We start from the raw sequence: 13,879 nt of genomic DNA on the forward strand, positions 1-13,879 counted from the left end.
TCAAATCCCCGCTCCGCCACTTGTCAGCTGTGTGACTTTAGGCAAGTCACTTCACTTCTCTGGGCCTCAGTTACCTCATCCGTAAAATGGGGATTAAGACTGTGAGCCCCCCGTGGGGCAACCTGATCACCTTGTAACCTTCCCAGCGCTTAGAACAGTGCTTTGCACGTAGTAAGCGCTTAATAAATGCCATCATTATCATTATTATTATCATTACTGGAGGTCAGAAGGACCTGGGTTCTAATCCCCACTCCGCCAGTTTGCTGTGTGGCCTTGGGCAGGTCGCTTTACTTCCCTGTGACTCAGTTTACCTCATCTGTAAAATGGATTCAGACTGTGAGCCCCACAGGGGACAGGGACTGCGTCCAACCCGATTTGCTCGTATCCATCCCAGTGTTTAGTACAGTACTGGGCACATAGAGCCCCACAGGGGACAGGGACTGCGTCCAACCTAATTTGCTTGTATCCATCCCAGTGCCTACTACAGTACCTGGCATATAGTAAGAGCCCCACAGGGGACAGGGCCTGCGTCCAACCTAATTTGCTTGTATCCATCGCAGTGCTTAGTACAGTACCTGGCACGTAGTAAGCGCTTAACAAACGCCATCATTATTAATACTAATAATGGCATTTACTAAGCGCTTACTATGTGCAAAGCACTGTTCTAAGCGCTGGGGAGGTTACAAGGTGATCAGGTTGTCCCACGGGGGGCTCACGGTCAATCCCCATTTTCCAGATGAGGGAACTGAGGCCCCGAGAAGTGAAGTGACTTGCCCAAAGTCACCCAGCTGACAACTGGCGGAGCCGGCATTTGAACCCATGACCTCTGACTCCAAAGCCCGGGCTCTTTCCACTGAGCCACGCTGCTTCTTTATTATTATTATTGTTATTATTAGGTCCTTCCGACTGCTGGCCCCGTGCTGTTTCCACGAGGTCACACTGTTTCTATCTCCTCTCTGTCCATCCTCCCTGCAGGCCTGGGGGCCAGCCAGCCAATCAATAAATATTGGCATCAATCAATAAATACGATTGATTGATGATGATGACGGCCACGAGGAGGTGGGAGCGGTAGCCCGACTGCCGAACAAGGGGCCCGGCTTCCCCGCTCTCCCTACCGTCAGTCCCCCCGCCCTCCGGCTGAAGCTCAAGGGTGGTCCAACTTGCTGCCAACTTGTACTTCCCAAGCGCTTAGTACAGTGCTCTGCACACAGTAAGCGCTCAATAAATACAATTGATTGATTGATTGATTGATTGGTCCACGGTTCTGGGACAAAGTGGCACTGAGCTGCTGACCTCTGACCCCAAACGGGGCCTCCCCAAGAAGCGGGCACGGCTCACTGCAAGCCGCCCCAGGATCCAGAGTCGGAACCTGGCTTCTAATCCCGCCTGCTGGCTTGCGTGATTCCCAAGCCGCTTTGCTTCTCTGTGCCTCAGTTTCCTCATCTGTAAACCGAGGATTAAATACCCCTTGGAGAAGCAGCGTGGCTCGGTGGAAAGAGCCCGGGCTTTGGAGTCAGAGGGCGCGGGCTCAAATCCCGGCTCCGCCACTTGTCAGCTGTGTGACTTGGGGCAAGTCACTTCACTTCTCTGGGCCTCAGTTTCCTCATCTGTAAAATGAGGATTAAATACCCCTTGGAGAAGCAGCGTGGCTCGGTGGAAAGAGCCCGGGCTTTGGAGTCAGAGGGCACGGGTTCAAACCCCAGCTCCGCCACTTGTCAGCTGTGTGACTTGGGGCAAGTCACTTCACTTCTCTGGGCCTCAGTTTCCTCATCTGTAAACTGAGGATTAAATACCCCTTGGAGAAGCAGCGTGGCTCGGTGGAAAGAGCCCGGGCTTTGGAGTCAGAGGGCACGGGTTCAAACCCCAGCTCCGCCACTTGTCAGCTGTGTGACTTGGGGCAAGTCACTTCACTTCTCTGGGCCTCAGTTACCTCGTCTGTAAAATGGGGGTTAAGACTGTGAGCCCCCTGTGGGACAACCTGATCACCTTGTATCCCCCCCAGCGCTTTGCATAGTAAGTACTTAATAAATGCCATTATTATTATTGAAGCAGCGTGGCTCAGCGGAAAGAGCACGGGCTTGGGAGTCGGAGGTCATGGGTTTGAATCCCGGCTCCGCCACTTACCGGCTGTGTGACTTTGGGCAAATCATTTAACTTCTCTGGGCCTCAGTTACCTCATCTGTAAAATGGGATTAAGACTGTGAGCCCCCTGGGACAACCTGATCACCTTGTATCCCCCCCCAGCACTTAGAACAGTGCTTTGCACATAGTAAGTGCTTAATAAATGCCATTATTATTATTAATACCCATTCTCCCTCCCGTTTGGGACTGAGCGACCAGGGTTGGCTGGTCGGATGGTACTGGATCTGTCAACCAAGAACCGAGAAGCAGCAGGGAGCGGTGGACAGAGCCCCGGCCTACGAGTCGGGTCATGGGTTCTAAACCCCGCTCTCCCACCTGTCTGCTGTGTGACCTTGGACAAGTCACTTCATTTCTCTGGGCCTCAGTTCCCTCCTCTGTAAAATGAGGATTGAGACGGTGAGCCCCACGGGAGAGGGGCTCCGTCCGGCCTGACTTGCCTGTATCTGCCCGGTGCCTGGAACACAGTGAGCGCATAAAAAATACCTTAATTATTATTATTAATCACTTACATATAACAGTTATTATCCCCGCCCCATCTCCGGGACGAAGCTCAGGGGAGAGGGGATGCTCCCTCTCTTCTCGGTACCCGTTGGGGGGCGTGGATGGGGGGGGTGACCGTGGACGAGCCGGGCGATGAGTTCGACCGGATCCGTTTCATCCGGGTGCGTCGCCCCCCAACATGGCCGGGCGCGGCGGGCGGGGGGTCCGAGGCCGTCAGTCTCGCAGGGCGGGCGGGTCGGCCTGTTGTTCGGCCGCCTGGCGCAGGGCGCTGCGGCGCTGGAAGAAACGGTAGGCGCGGGCGCTGCACAGGAAGGCGCCGTACAGGGTCAGCACCATCATGGAGCCCGAGAAGGCCTTGTACCCGAAGTCGGCCAGCTGCTTGGCGGTGGGCATCCTGCGGCGGGTGGCGAGGGGAGAGGAGGAGGAGGGGGAGGAGGAGGAGGAGGAGGAGGAGGAGGAAAACCCCACTTGCAACCTCTTCCACACCACCAGCCGAGCCCCCCCCCCCCCCCGCCACCATGAGCCCGCTGTTGGGTAGGGACCGTCTCTATATGTTGCCAATTTGTACTTCCCAAGCGCTTAGTACAGTGCTCTGCACATAGTAAGCGCTCAATAAATACGGTTGATGATGATCTACAACCCATCTTCCTCTCCAACTCATCCGCCCGTGGCACCCCCCCGGACATCCATCCTCACGGCTAACCTCCCCTCCTGCCCCTCTCCTCCACGTGGGACAACCTGATCGCCTTGTATCCCCCGAGCGCTTTGCACGTAGTCAGCGCTTAACAAATGCCATATTTATTTATACTTAACATTTATTGAGCGCTCACTGTGTGCGGAGCACTGGACTGAGCGCTTGGAAGAGTCCAATACAACAATAGAGAGGCACGTTCCCCGCCCGCAACGAGCTGCCCGGTATCCCGGGGGGGCACAGAGATATCAGCTTGGCTCAGTGGAAAGAGCCCGGGCTTTGGAGTCGGAGGTCACGGGTTCGATCCCGGCTCCGCCAATTGTCAGCTGTGTGACTTTGGGCAAGTCACTTCACTTCTCTGTGCCTCAGTTACCTCATCTGTAAAATGGGGATGAAGACTGTGAGCCCCCCATGGGACAACCTGATCACCTTGTATCCCCCCCAGCGCTTAGAACAGTGCTTTGCACAGAGTAAGCGCTTAATAAATGCAATCATTATTGTAACCTCCCCAGCGCTTAGAACAGTGCTTTGCACATAGTAAGCGCTTAATAAATGCAATCATTATTACTGTAACCTCCCCAGCGCTTAGAACAGTGCTTTGCACGTAGAAAGTGCTTAATAAATGACATCATTATTATTATTATTATCCCTGTCACCACTCGCTGGGAGAAGAGTTACCTTTAGTTTGGGAAGCAGCGTGGCCCAGTGGATAGAGAACGGACCTGGGTTCTAATCCCCGCTCCGCCACGTTTCTCCTGGGTGACCTGGGGCAAGTCACTCCCCTTTTCGTGCCTCAGTTACCTCACCTGTAAAAGGGGGGTTGAGATGGTGAGCCCCAGGTGGGACGGGGACTTGTGTCCAACCTGGTTATCTTGTATCTATCCCAGGGCTTAGTGCAGTGTCTGGCACATAGTAAGCGCTTAACAAATACCATAATGAGAAAAAGATCACACAGTAAAGGGAAATCGGAGGTTATTGGGTCGGACACGGTCCCTGCTTCACGTGGGACTCCCAACTCTTAAGTATGAGGGAGTGGAGGAATTGACTCTCCACTTTACAGATGAGAAAACTGAGGCACAGACAAATAAGAGCAAGTCGTGAAGGCAGAATCAGAACCCAGATCTTCCGACTCCCGGGCCTGGGCTCTTTCCACTAGGCCACCCAGCTCAAATCTAAGCTTATTCAGGGGCTTCTTCATCCCCCTGACCATTCTGGGGTCCATTCTCTATCAATCAATCAATCAATCAATGGAGTTTAAGCACTTATTCTCTGCAGAGAACTCAGTGGTATTTATTGAGCGCTTACTCTGCAGAGCACCGTACCAAGCGCTTGGAAGAGTACAATAGACAGAATTAGCAGATACGTTACCTGCCCTCAACGAGCTTACAGTCCAGAGACTGTAAGACTGTCTAGACGCTCAACTCCATGTCTTTTCTGGGATGCGGGGACCCAACGGACGCATGGCATTGCATCCGTGGGTGCCCTTGGCTTAATCCAATCAATAGACTATACTGAGCGCTTACTATGTACAGAACACCGTGCTAAACCCTGTATTAAATTTGGGAGACTCCAATTCAGTAAAATTAGCAGACGCATTCCCTACCCACAACAAGTTTTCAGTCTAGAGGAGTTATTAGCCTGGTTTAGCGGATGGAGCCCGGGGCCTGGGAATCAGGTCATGGGTGCTAATCCCGCCTCCGCCATTTGTCTGCTGTATGACCTTGGGCAAGTCACTTCACTTATATGGGCCTCAGCTTCCTCATCTCCAAAACAGGGATCGAGACTCTAAGCCTCGTGTGGGACGGGGATTGTATCCAACCCGATTTGCTTGTATCCACCCCGGTGCTTAGTACAGTGCCTAGCACGGAGCTAGTGCTTTACAAGTACCATATTTATTATTACTATTCACTCATTCAATCGTATCTATTGAGTGCTTACTGTACTAAGCGCTTGGGAAGTACAAGTCAGCAACATATAGAGATGGTCCCTTCCCAACAAAGGGCTCGCGGTCCAGAAGTCTAATTCCTTCCTTCATTCAATCGTATTTATTGAGCGCTTACTGCGTGCAGAGCACTGGACTAAGCGCTTGGGAAGTCCAAGTCGGCAACATATAGAGACAGTTCCCACCCAACAACTGGCTCACAGTCAAGAAGGGGGAGACAGACGACAAAACAAAACATGTGGAGAGGTCATCACAACGAATATTACTACTAGCCTGCCTTAAATCCCTCCCACTGCATTCCCCGCTGTCCTGTAGCAAAGCCATGAGCACCGGCCTGGGGATCAGAAGGACCAGGGCTCTAATCCTGACTCCATCCATTCATTCATTGTATATATGTTTGTACATATTTTTTTACTCTATTTAATTTATTTGTACATATCTATTCTATTTATTTTATTTTGTTAGTATGTTTGGTCTCTGTCTCCCCCTTTTAGACTGTGAGCCCACTGTTGGGTAGGGACTGTCTCTATATGTTGCCAATTTGTACTTCCCAAGCGCTTAGTACAGTGCTCTGCACATAGTAAGCGCTCAATAAATACGATTAATGATGATGATTCATTCAATCGTATTTATTGAGCGCTTACTGTGTGCAGAGCACTGTACTAAGTGCTTGGAAAGTCCGATTCGGCAACAGACAATCCCTACCCAACAAGGGGCTCACAATCTAGAAGAGGGGAGACAGACACCAAATTGTCTGGCCTTGGGTAAGTCACTTAAGCGCTTAGTAATAATAATAATGATGGCATTTGTTAAGCGCTTACTATGTGCAAAGCACTGTTCTAAGCACAGGGGGGATACAAGGTGATCATGTTGTCCCACGTGGGGCTCACGGTCTTCATCCCCATATGATGAGGTCACTGAGGCTCAGAGAATAATAATAATAATAATAATGGTATTTCTTAAGCGCTTACTATGTACAAAGCACTGTTCTAAGCGCTGGGGAGGTTACAAGGTGATCAGGCTGTCCCACGGGGGGCTCACAGTTTTTAATCCCCATTTTACAGATGAGGGAACTGAGGCCCAGAGAAGTGAAGTGACTTGCCCAAAGTCACACAGCTGACAAGTGGCGAAGCCGGGATTTGAACCCGCGACCTCTGACTCCAAAGCCCGGGCTCTTCCCACTGAGCCACGCTGCTTAGTCCAGTGCTCTGCACACAGTAAGCGCTCAATAAATATGACTGAATGAATGAATGAAAGTCACTTCACTGGGCCTCAGTTCCCTCATCTGTCAAATGGGGATGAAGTCTGTGAGCCCCATGTGGGACAGGGACTGTGTCCAACCCGATTACCTTGTAATAATAATAATAATAACAATGATGGTATTTGTTAAGCGCTTACTATGTGCAAAGCACTGTTCAAAGCGCTGGGGAGGATACAAGGTGATCAGGTTGTCCCACATGGGGCTCACAGTCTTCATCCCCAATTTACAAATGAGGTAACAGGCACAAAGAATAATAATAATAATAATGACATTTGTTAAGCGCTTACTATGTGCAAAGCACTGTTCAAAGCGCTGGGGAGGATATAAGGTGATCAGGTTGTCCCACGTGGGGCTCACAGTCTTCATCCTGAAGAAGCAGCATGGCTCAGTGGAAGGAGCCCGGGCTTCGGAGTCAGAGGTCATGGGTTCAAATCCCGGCTCCACCAACTGTCAGCTGTGTGACTTTGGGCAAGTCACTTCACTTCTCTGGGCCTCAGTTCCCTCATCTGGAAAATGGGGATTAAGTCTGTGAGCCCCACGTGGGACAACCTGATTACCCTGTATCTTCCCCAGCGCTTAGAACAGTGCTTGGCACGTAGTAAGCGCTTCACAAAAACCATAATAATAATAATCTGTAAAATGGGGATGAAGACTGAGCCCCCCGTGGGACAACCTGATCACCTCGTAACCTCCTCAGCGCTTAGAACAGTGCTTGGCACATAGTAAGCGCTTAATAAATGCCATTATTATTGTTATTATATTATCATCCCCATTTTACAGGTGAGGCAACTGAAGCTATGTTGCCAACTTGAATTTCCCAAGTGCTTAGTCCAGTGCTCAATAAATACGATTGATTGATTGATTTTTAGACAGTGAGCCCACTGTTGGGTAGGGACCGTCTCTATATGTTGCCAACTTGTACTTCCCAAGCGCTTAGTACAGTGCTCTGCACACAGTAAGCGCTCAATAAATACGATTCATGATGATGATGATGATTTCACACAGTAAGCGCTCAATAAATACGATTGAATGAATGAAGCCCAGAGAAGTGAAGCGACTTGCCCAAGGTCACACAGCTGACAAGTGGCGGAGCTGGGATTAGAACCTCACCCCAGCGCTTAGGACAGTGCTTGACGCACAGTAAAGCGCTTAACAAGAAGCGCTTGTTGTTGGAGAAGCAGCGTGGCTCAGTGGAAAGAGCCTGGGCTTTGGAGCCAGAGGTTGTGGGTTCAAATCCCATTTCTGCCAATTGTCAGCTGTGGGACTTTGGGCAAGTCACTTCACTTCTCTGGGCCTCAGTGACCTCATCTGTAAAATGGGGATGAAGACTGGGAGCCCCCTAAGGGACAACCTGATCACCATGTATCCCCCCAGCGCTTAGAACAGTGCTTTGCACATAGTAAGCGCTTAACAAATACCATCATTATAGAGAAGCAGCGTGGCTCAGTGGAAAGAGCCCAGGCTTTGGAGTCAGAGGTCATGGGTTCAAATCCCGGCTTTGCCACTTGTCAACTGTGTGACTTTGGGCAAGTCACTTCACTTCTCTGGGCCTCAGTTCCCTCATCTGTAAAATGGGGATGAAGACTGTGAGCCCCCTGTGGGACAACCCGATCACCTTGTAACCTCCCCAGCGCTTAGAACAGTGCTTGGCACTTAGTAAGCACTTAATAAATGCCATTATTATTATTATTGTCACAACTTCTCTGTGCCTCAGTGACCTCATCTGTAAAATGGGGATGAAGACTATGAGCCCCCCGTGGGACAACCTGATCACCTTGTAACCTCCCCAGCACTTAGAACAGTGCTTTGCACATAGTAAGCACTTAATAAAATCCATTATTATTATTATCTGTGCCTCAGTGACCTCATCTGTAAAATGGGGATGAAGCCTGTGAGCCCCCCGTGGGTCCACCTGATCACCTTGTAACGTCCCCAGTGCTTAGAACAGTGCTTTGCACATGGTAAGCGCTTAATAAAATCCATTATTATTATTATTATTTGTGCCTCAGTGACCTCATCTGGAAAATGGGGATGAAGCCTGTGAGCCCCCCGTGGGACAACCTCATCACCTTGTAACCTCCCCTGCGCTTAGAACAGTGCTTTGCACATAGTAAGCGCTTAATAAAAGCCATTATTATTATTTTCTGTGCCTCAGTGACCTCCTCTGTAAAATGGGGATGAAGCCTGTGAGCCCCCCGTGGGACAACCTGATCACCTTGTAACCTCCCCTGCGCTTAGAACAGTGCTTTGCACATAGTAAGGGCTTAATAAAAGCCATTATTATTATTTTCTGTGCCTCAGTGACCTCCTCTGTAAAATGGGGATGAAGACTGTGAGCCCCCCGTGGGACAATCTCATCACCTTGTAACCTCCCCCGCTTAGAACAGTGCTTGGCACTTAGTAAGCGCTTAATAAAAGCCATTATTATTATTTTCTGTGCCTCAGTGACCTCCTCTGGAAAATGGGGATGAAGCCTGTGAGCCCCCCGTGGGACAACCCCATCACCTTGTAACCTCCCCTGCGCTTAGAACAGTGCTTTGCACATAGTAAGGGCTTAATTAATAAATGCCATTATTTTATTGAATTATTAAGTGCCATCATTAGGATTATTCTGGCTATTTCCGGTGTGTCCCTCGAGGGTCTCCCCCCCACCACTCCCGCCGAGCAATGGCGGGCAGCCCACCGCCCCCTCAGGCCTCCCTCACCTCAGGCGGCGGCCTCCTCGCTGACTTTCCCGCCACTTCCGGTCCAATGCGGCGCCCCGGAACCATAGAGACGCAGGCGGCGGCAGCCTAGAGCGCCCGAGGACACCCAAGAGGGGGCCGCCATGTTGGCTTTGGGCGGAAACGCTTTCCTGCCCTCAGCGGGTCCCTGAGGCGGGTCGGCCGAAATGGCCAGACCCGAGAAGTCGTCATTCATTCATTCATTCATTCATTCATTCATTCATTCATTCATTCATTCATTCATTCATTCATTCATTCACTCACTCCCTTCCTTCCTTCCTTCCTTCCTTCCTTCCTTCCTTCCTTCCTTCCTTCCTTCCTTCCTTCCTTCCTTCCTTCCTTCCTTCCTTCCTTCCTTCTCCAGGAGGCCTTCCCACACTGAGCCCCCTCCTTCCTCTCCCCCTCCGCCCCCTCTCCATCCTCACCGCCTTACCTCCTTCCCTTCCCCACAGCACCTGTATAGATGGATATATGTTTGTACGGATTTATTACTCTATTTATTTATTTTACTTGTACATATCTATTCTATTTATTTTATTTGGTTAATATGTTTTGTTTTGTTCTCTGTCTCCCCCTTTTAGACTGTGAGCCCACTGTTAGGTAGGGACCGTCTCTATGTGTTGCCAACTTGTACTTCCCAAGCGCTTAGTACAGTGCTCTGCACACAGTAAGCACTCAATAAATATGATTGATTCCTTCACTCATTCATTCATTCCTTCACTCATTCATTCATTCCTTCACCCATTCATTCATCCATTCACTCATTCAATCGTATTTATTGAGTGCTTACTGTGTGCAGAGCACTGTACTAAGCGCTTGGGAAGTACAAGTCGGCAACATCTAGAGACGGTCCCTACCCAACAGCGGGCTCACAGTCTAGAAGGGGGAGACAGACAACAAAACAAAACGTATTAACAAAATAAAATAAATAGAATAAATCCATCCAACCATTCATTCATTCATTCATTCATCCATCCATTCATTCAATCGTATTTATTGAGCACTTACTGTGTGCAGAGCACTGGACTAAGCGCTTGGGAAGTACAAGTCGGCAACACATAGAGACAGTCCCTACCCAACAGTGGGCTCACAGTCTAGAAGGGGGAGACAGAGAACAAAACCAAACGTACTAACAAAATAAAATAAATAGAATAGATATGTACATGTAAGATAAATAAATAGAGTAATAAATATGTACAAACACATATACATATATACAGGTGCTGTGGGGAAAGGATTCATTCCTTCACTCATTCCTTCCTTCCTTCCTTCATTCATTCACCCATTCATTCATCCATTCACTCATTCATTCATTCAATCCTATTTATTGAGCGCTTACTGTGTGCAGAGCACTGGACTAAGCGCCTGGGAAGTCCAAGTTGGCAACATCTAGAGACGGTCCCTACCCAACAGCGGGCTCACAATCTAGAAGGGGGAGACAGACAACAAAACAAAACATATTAACAAAATAAAATAAATAGAATAACTATGTACAAATAAATAGAGTAATAAATATGTACAAACATATATACATATATACAGGTGGTGTGGGGAGGGGATGGAGGAAAGGCAGGGGGGGATGGAGAGGGGGAGGAGGGGGAGAGGAAGGAGGGGCCTCCATCCATCCATCCATCCATCCATTCATTCATTCAATCGTATTTATTGAGCACTTACTGTGTGCAGAGCACTGTACTAATTGCTTGGGAAGTCCAAGTTGGCAACATATAGAGACGGTCCCTACCCAACAACGGTCTCACAGTCTAGAAGGGGAAAGTCTATATGTTGCCAACTTGTACTTCCCAAGCGCTTAGTACAGTGCTCTGCACACAGTAAACGCTCAATACATACGATTGAATGAATGAATGAATGAATGAATGAAAAAGGATCCGAGGGTCCGGCTGTCCTCTGCTTCGAAGCAACAACAATGGTCATGGCTCAGTGGAAAGAGCCCGGGCTTTGGAGCCAGAGGTCATGGGTTCAAATCCCGGCTCCGCCACTTGTCAGCTGGGTGACTTTGGGCAAGTCACTTCACTTCTCTGGGCCTCAGTTACCTCATGGAAAATGGGGATTAAGACTGTGAGCCCCCCGTGGGACAACCTGATCACCTTGTAACCTCCCCAGCGCTTTGAACAGTGCTTTGCACACAGTAAGCGCTTCATAAATGCCATTATTTATGGCATATTTATGGCATTTATGGCATTATTTATGGCAAGTAATAATAATAATTTTGGTATTTGTTAAGCGCTTACTATGTGCAAAGCATCATCATCATCATCAATCGTATTTATTGAGCGCTTGCTGTGTGCAGAGCACTGTACTAAGCGCTGGGGAAGTCCAATTTGGCAACATATAGAGACAGTCCCTACCCAATAGTGGGCTCACAGTCTTAAAGGGGGAGACAGAGAACAAAACCAAACATACTAACAAAATAAAATAAATAGAATAGATATGTACAAGTAAAATAAATAGAGTAATAAATATGTACAAACATATATACATATATACAGGTGCTGTGGGGAAGGGAAGGAGGTAAGATGGGGGGGATGGAGAGGGGGAGAAGCACTGTTCTAAGCGCTGGGGAGGAGACAAGGTGATCAGGTTGTCCCATGTGGGACTCACAATCTTAAACCCCATTTTACAGATGAGGTAACTGAGGCCCAGAGAAGTGAAGTGACTTGCCCAGAGTCACACAGCTGACAAGCGGCAGAGCCGGGATTTGAACCCCTGACCTCTGACTCCCAAGCCCGGGCTCTTTCCACTGAGCCACGCTGCCTGAAAGGAAATCACGATTATTATTATCATTGTTGTTGCAACCCACCCATCCCCACCTCCCCAGCGAGGGTCCTGAGCAAGCTCCATTTCCTTCCCCAAAGATCCCATCCCAGGCAGGGATGAAGCCTTTTTGCGGAGAGCCATTCCCTGAGGGCACGTCTCCAGGCTTCCCAGGCTTCCTTATAATTTGCAGGAGCAGATGGACAGAAGGCATTGGGAATATTTAAACTTATATCAAATGAGGATTAAATAGCAAATGCAAACTACGCGGATTTGGGAGGAACTGCATTAAAGGAAGATGTGAGGATATTCACATCTTGCCAGGGGAAGTGCAAACAGGACAAAAGTAAATAGGAAGAAATGGACTGTTTTTTTATAAAATAGCAGGCTGTAAGATTGTTTGAATCTAATTACAAGCCTTCAGTGCGTCTTAAAAATTTAAAAAATGAAATAATTCTTGTGGAGATCAGGGAAGAGTTTTTCCAGTGAACTGTCAACAAACTAGATTGCTTCTGGTGGGAGATGGATGAAACCTAGACTGTGAGCCCACTGTTGGGTAGGGACTGTCTCTATATGTTGCCAACTTGGACTTCCCAAGCGCTTAGTACAGTGCTCCGCACACAGTAAGCGCTCAATAAATGTGATTGAATGAATAATAATGATAATAATAATAATGGCATTTATTAAGCGCTTACTATGTGCAAAGTCTTCTAGACTGTGAGCCCACTCGTCTAGACTGTGAGCCCACTGTTGGGTAGGGACTGTCTCTATGTGTTGCCAACTTGGACTTCGCAAGCGCTTAGTACAGTGCTCCGCACACAGTAAGCGCTCAATAAATGTGATTGAATGAATAATAATGATAATAATAATAATGGCATTTATTAAGCCCTTACTATGTGCAAAGTCTTCTAGACTGTGAGCCCACTCTTCTAGACTGTGAGCCCACTGTTGGGTAGGGACTGTCTCTATATGTTGCCAACTTGGATTTCCCAAGCGCTTAGTACAGTGCTCCGCACACAGTAAGCGCTCAATAAATGTGATTGAATGAATAATAATGATAATATTAATAATGGCATTTATTAAGCGCTTACTACGTGCAAAGTCTTCTAGACTGTGAGCCCACTCTTCTAGACTGTGAGCCCACTGTTGGGTAGGGACTGTCTCTATATGTTGCCAACTTGGACTTCCCAAGCGCTTAGTACAGTGCTCCACACACAGTAAGCGCCCAATAAATGTGATTGAATGAATAATAATGATAATAATAATAATGGCATTTATTAAGCGCTTACTATGTGCAAAGTATTCTAGGCTGTGAGCCCACTCTTCTAGACTGTGAGCCCACTGTTGGGTAGGGACTGTCTCTATATGTTGCCAACTTGGACTTCCCAAGCGCTTAGTACAGTGCTCCGCACACAGTAAGCGCTCAATAAATGTGATTGAATGAATAATAATGATAATAATAATAATGGCATTTATTAAGCGCTTACTATGTGCAAAATCTTCTAGGCTGTGAGCCCACTCTTCTAGACTGTGAGCCCACTGTTGGGTAGGGACTGTCTCTATGTGTTGCCAACTTGGACTTCGCAAGCGCTTAGTACAGTGCTCTTCACACAGTAAGTGCTCAATAAATACGATTGATTGATTGATTGATTCCCAAAAGTGGAAAGCTTTCCCAACACTCCTGTCCCTCTCCCACCCCGCTTCTATTTATAGCCCTGGATGGGTTGCTGACCTGGGCCATGTATCAACTGGCACTGCCACCCGATCCTCTGGGAGGCTCCGGCCGGGCCCGTTGGCATTGGCGGGCAGGCGCGGTGGCCCTTCCTTCGGATCACCACCCTCACCCC

At 48.6% G+C, this 13,879-nt stretch overlaps 1 protein-coding gene across 3 annotated transcripts; it reads right to left on the reverse strand.

Annotated features, from left to right (window-relative positions):
* Window positions 1-2,617: 2,617 nt before the first annotated feature.
* On the reverse strand, window positions 2,618-9,318 carry LOC119933535 (cytochrome c oxidase assembly protein COX14). Of its 3 annotated transcripts, none has more exons than XM_038753085.1 (2): window positions 9,243-9,318; window positions 2,618-3,037 (listed from the first exon to the last, which is right to left on the reverse strand). In XM_038753085.1, exon 2 carries the CDS (start codon window positions 3,034-3,036, stop codon window positions 2,857-2,859), a length of 180 nt encoding a protein of 59 aa, XP_038609013.1. In that variant the 5' UTR covers window position 3,037; window positions 9,243-9,318; the 3' UTR covers window positions 2,618-2,856. The 3 variants fall into 3 exon arrangements, with proteins under 3 accessions (XP_038609013.1, XP_038609014.1, XP_038609012.1); XM_038753086.1 differs by lacking the exon at window positions 9,243-9,318 and adding an exon at window positions 5,395-5,417; XM_038753084.1 differs by lacking the exon at window positions 9,243-9,318 and adding an exon at window positions 4,013-4,052.
* Window positions 9,319-13,879: the final 4,561 nt, after the last annotated feature.

This window comes from Tachyglossus aculeatus, chromosome 10 (assembly GCF_015852505.1).
Source record: "Tachyglossus aculeatus isolate mTacAcu1 chromosome 10, mTacAcu1.pri, whole genome shotgun sequence".
NCBI lineage: Eukaryota > Metazoa > Chordata > Mammalia > Monotremata > Tachyglossidae > Tachyglossus > Tachyglossus aculeatus.

What these genes read in the sequence shown, in the direction of transcription:
- LOC119933535 (XM_038753085.1), bottom strand. Translation starts at nt 3,036, where the DNA reads ATGCCCACCGCCAAGCAGCTGGCCGACTTCGGGTACAAGGCCTTCTCG.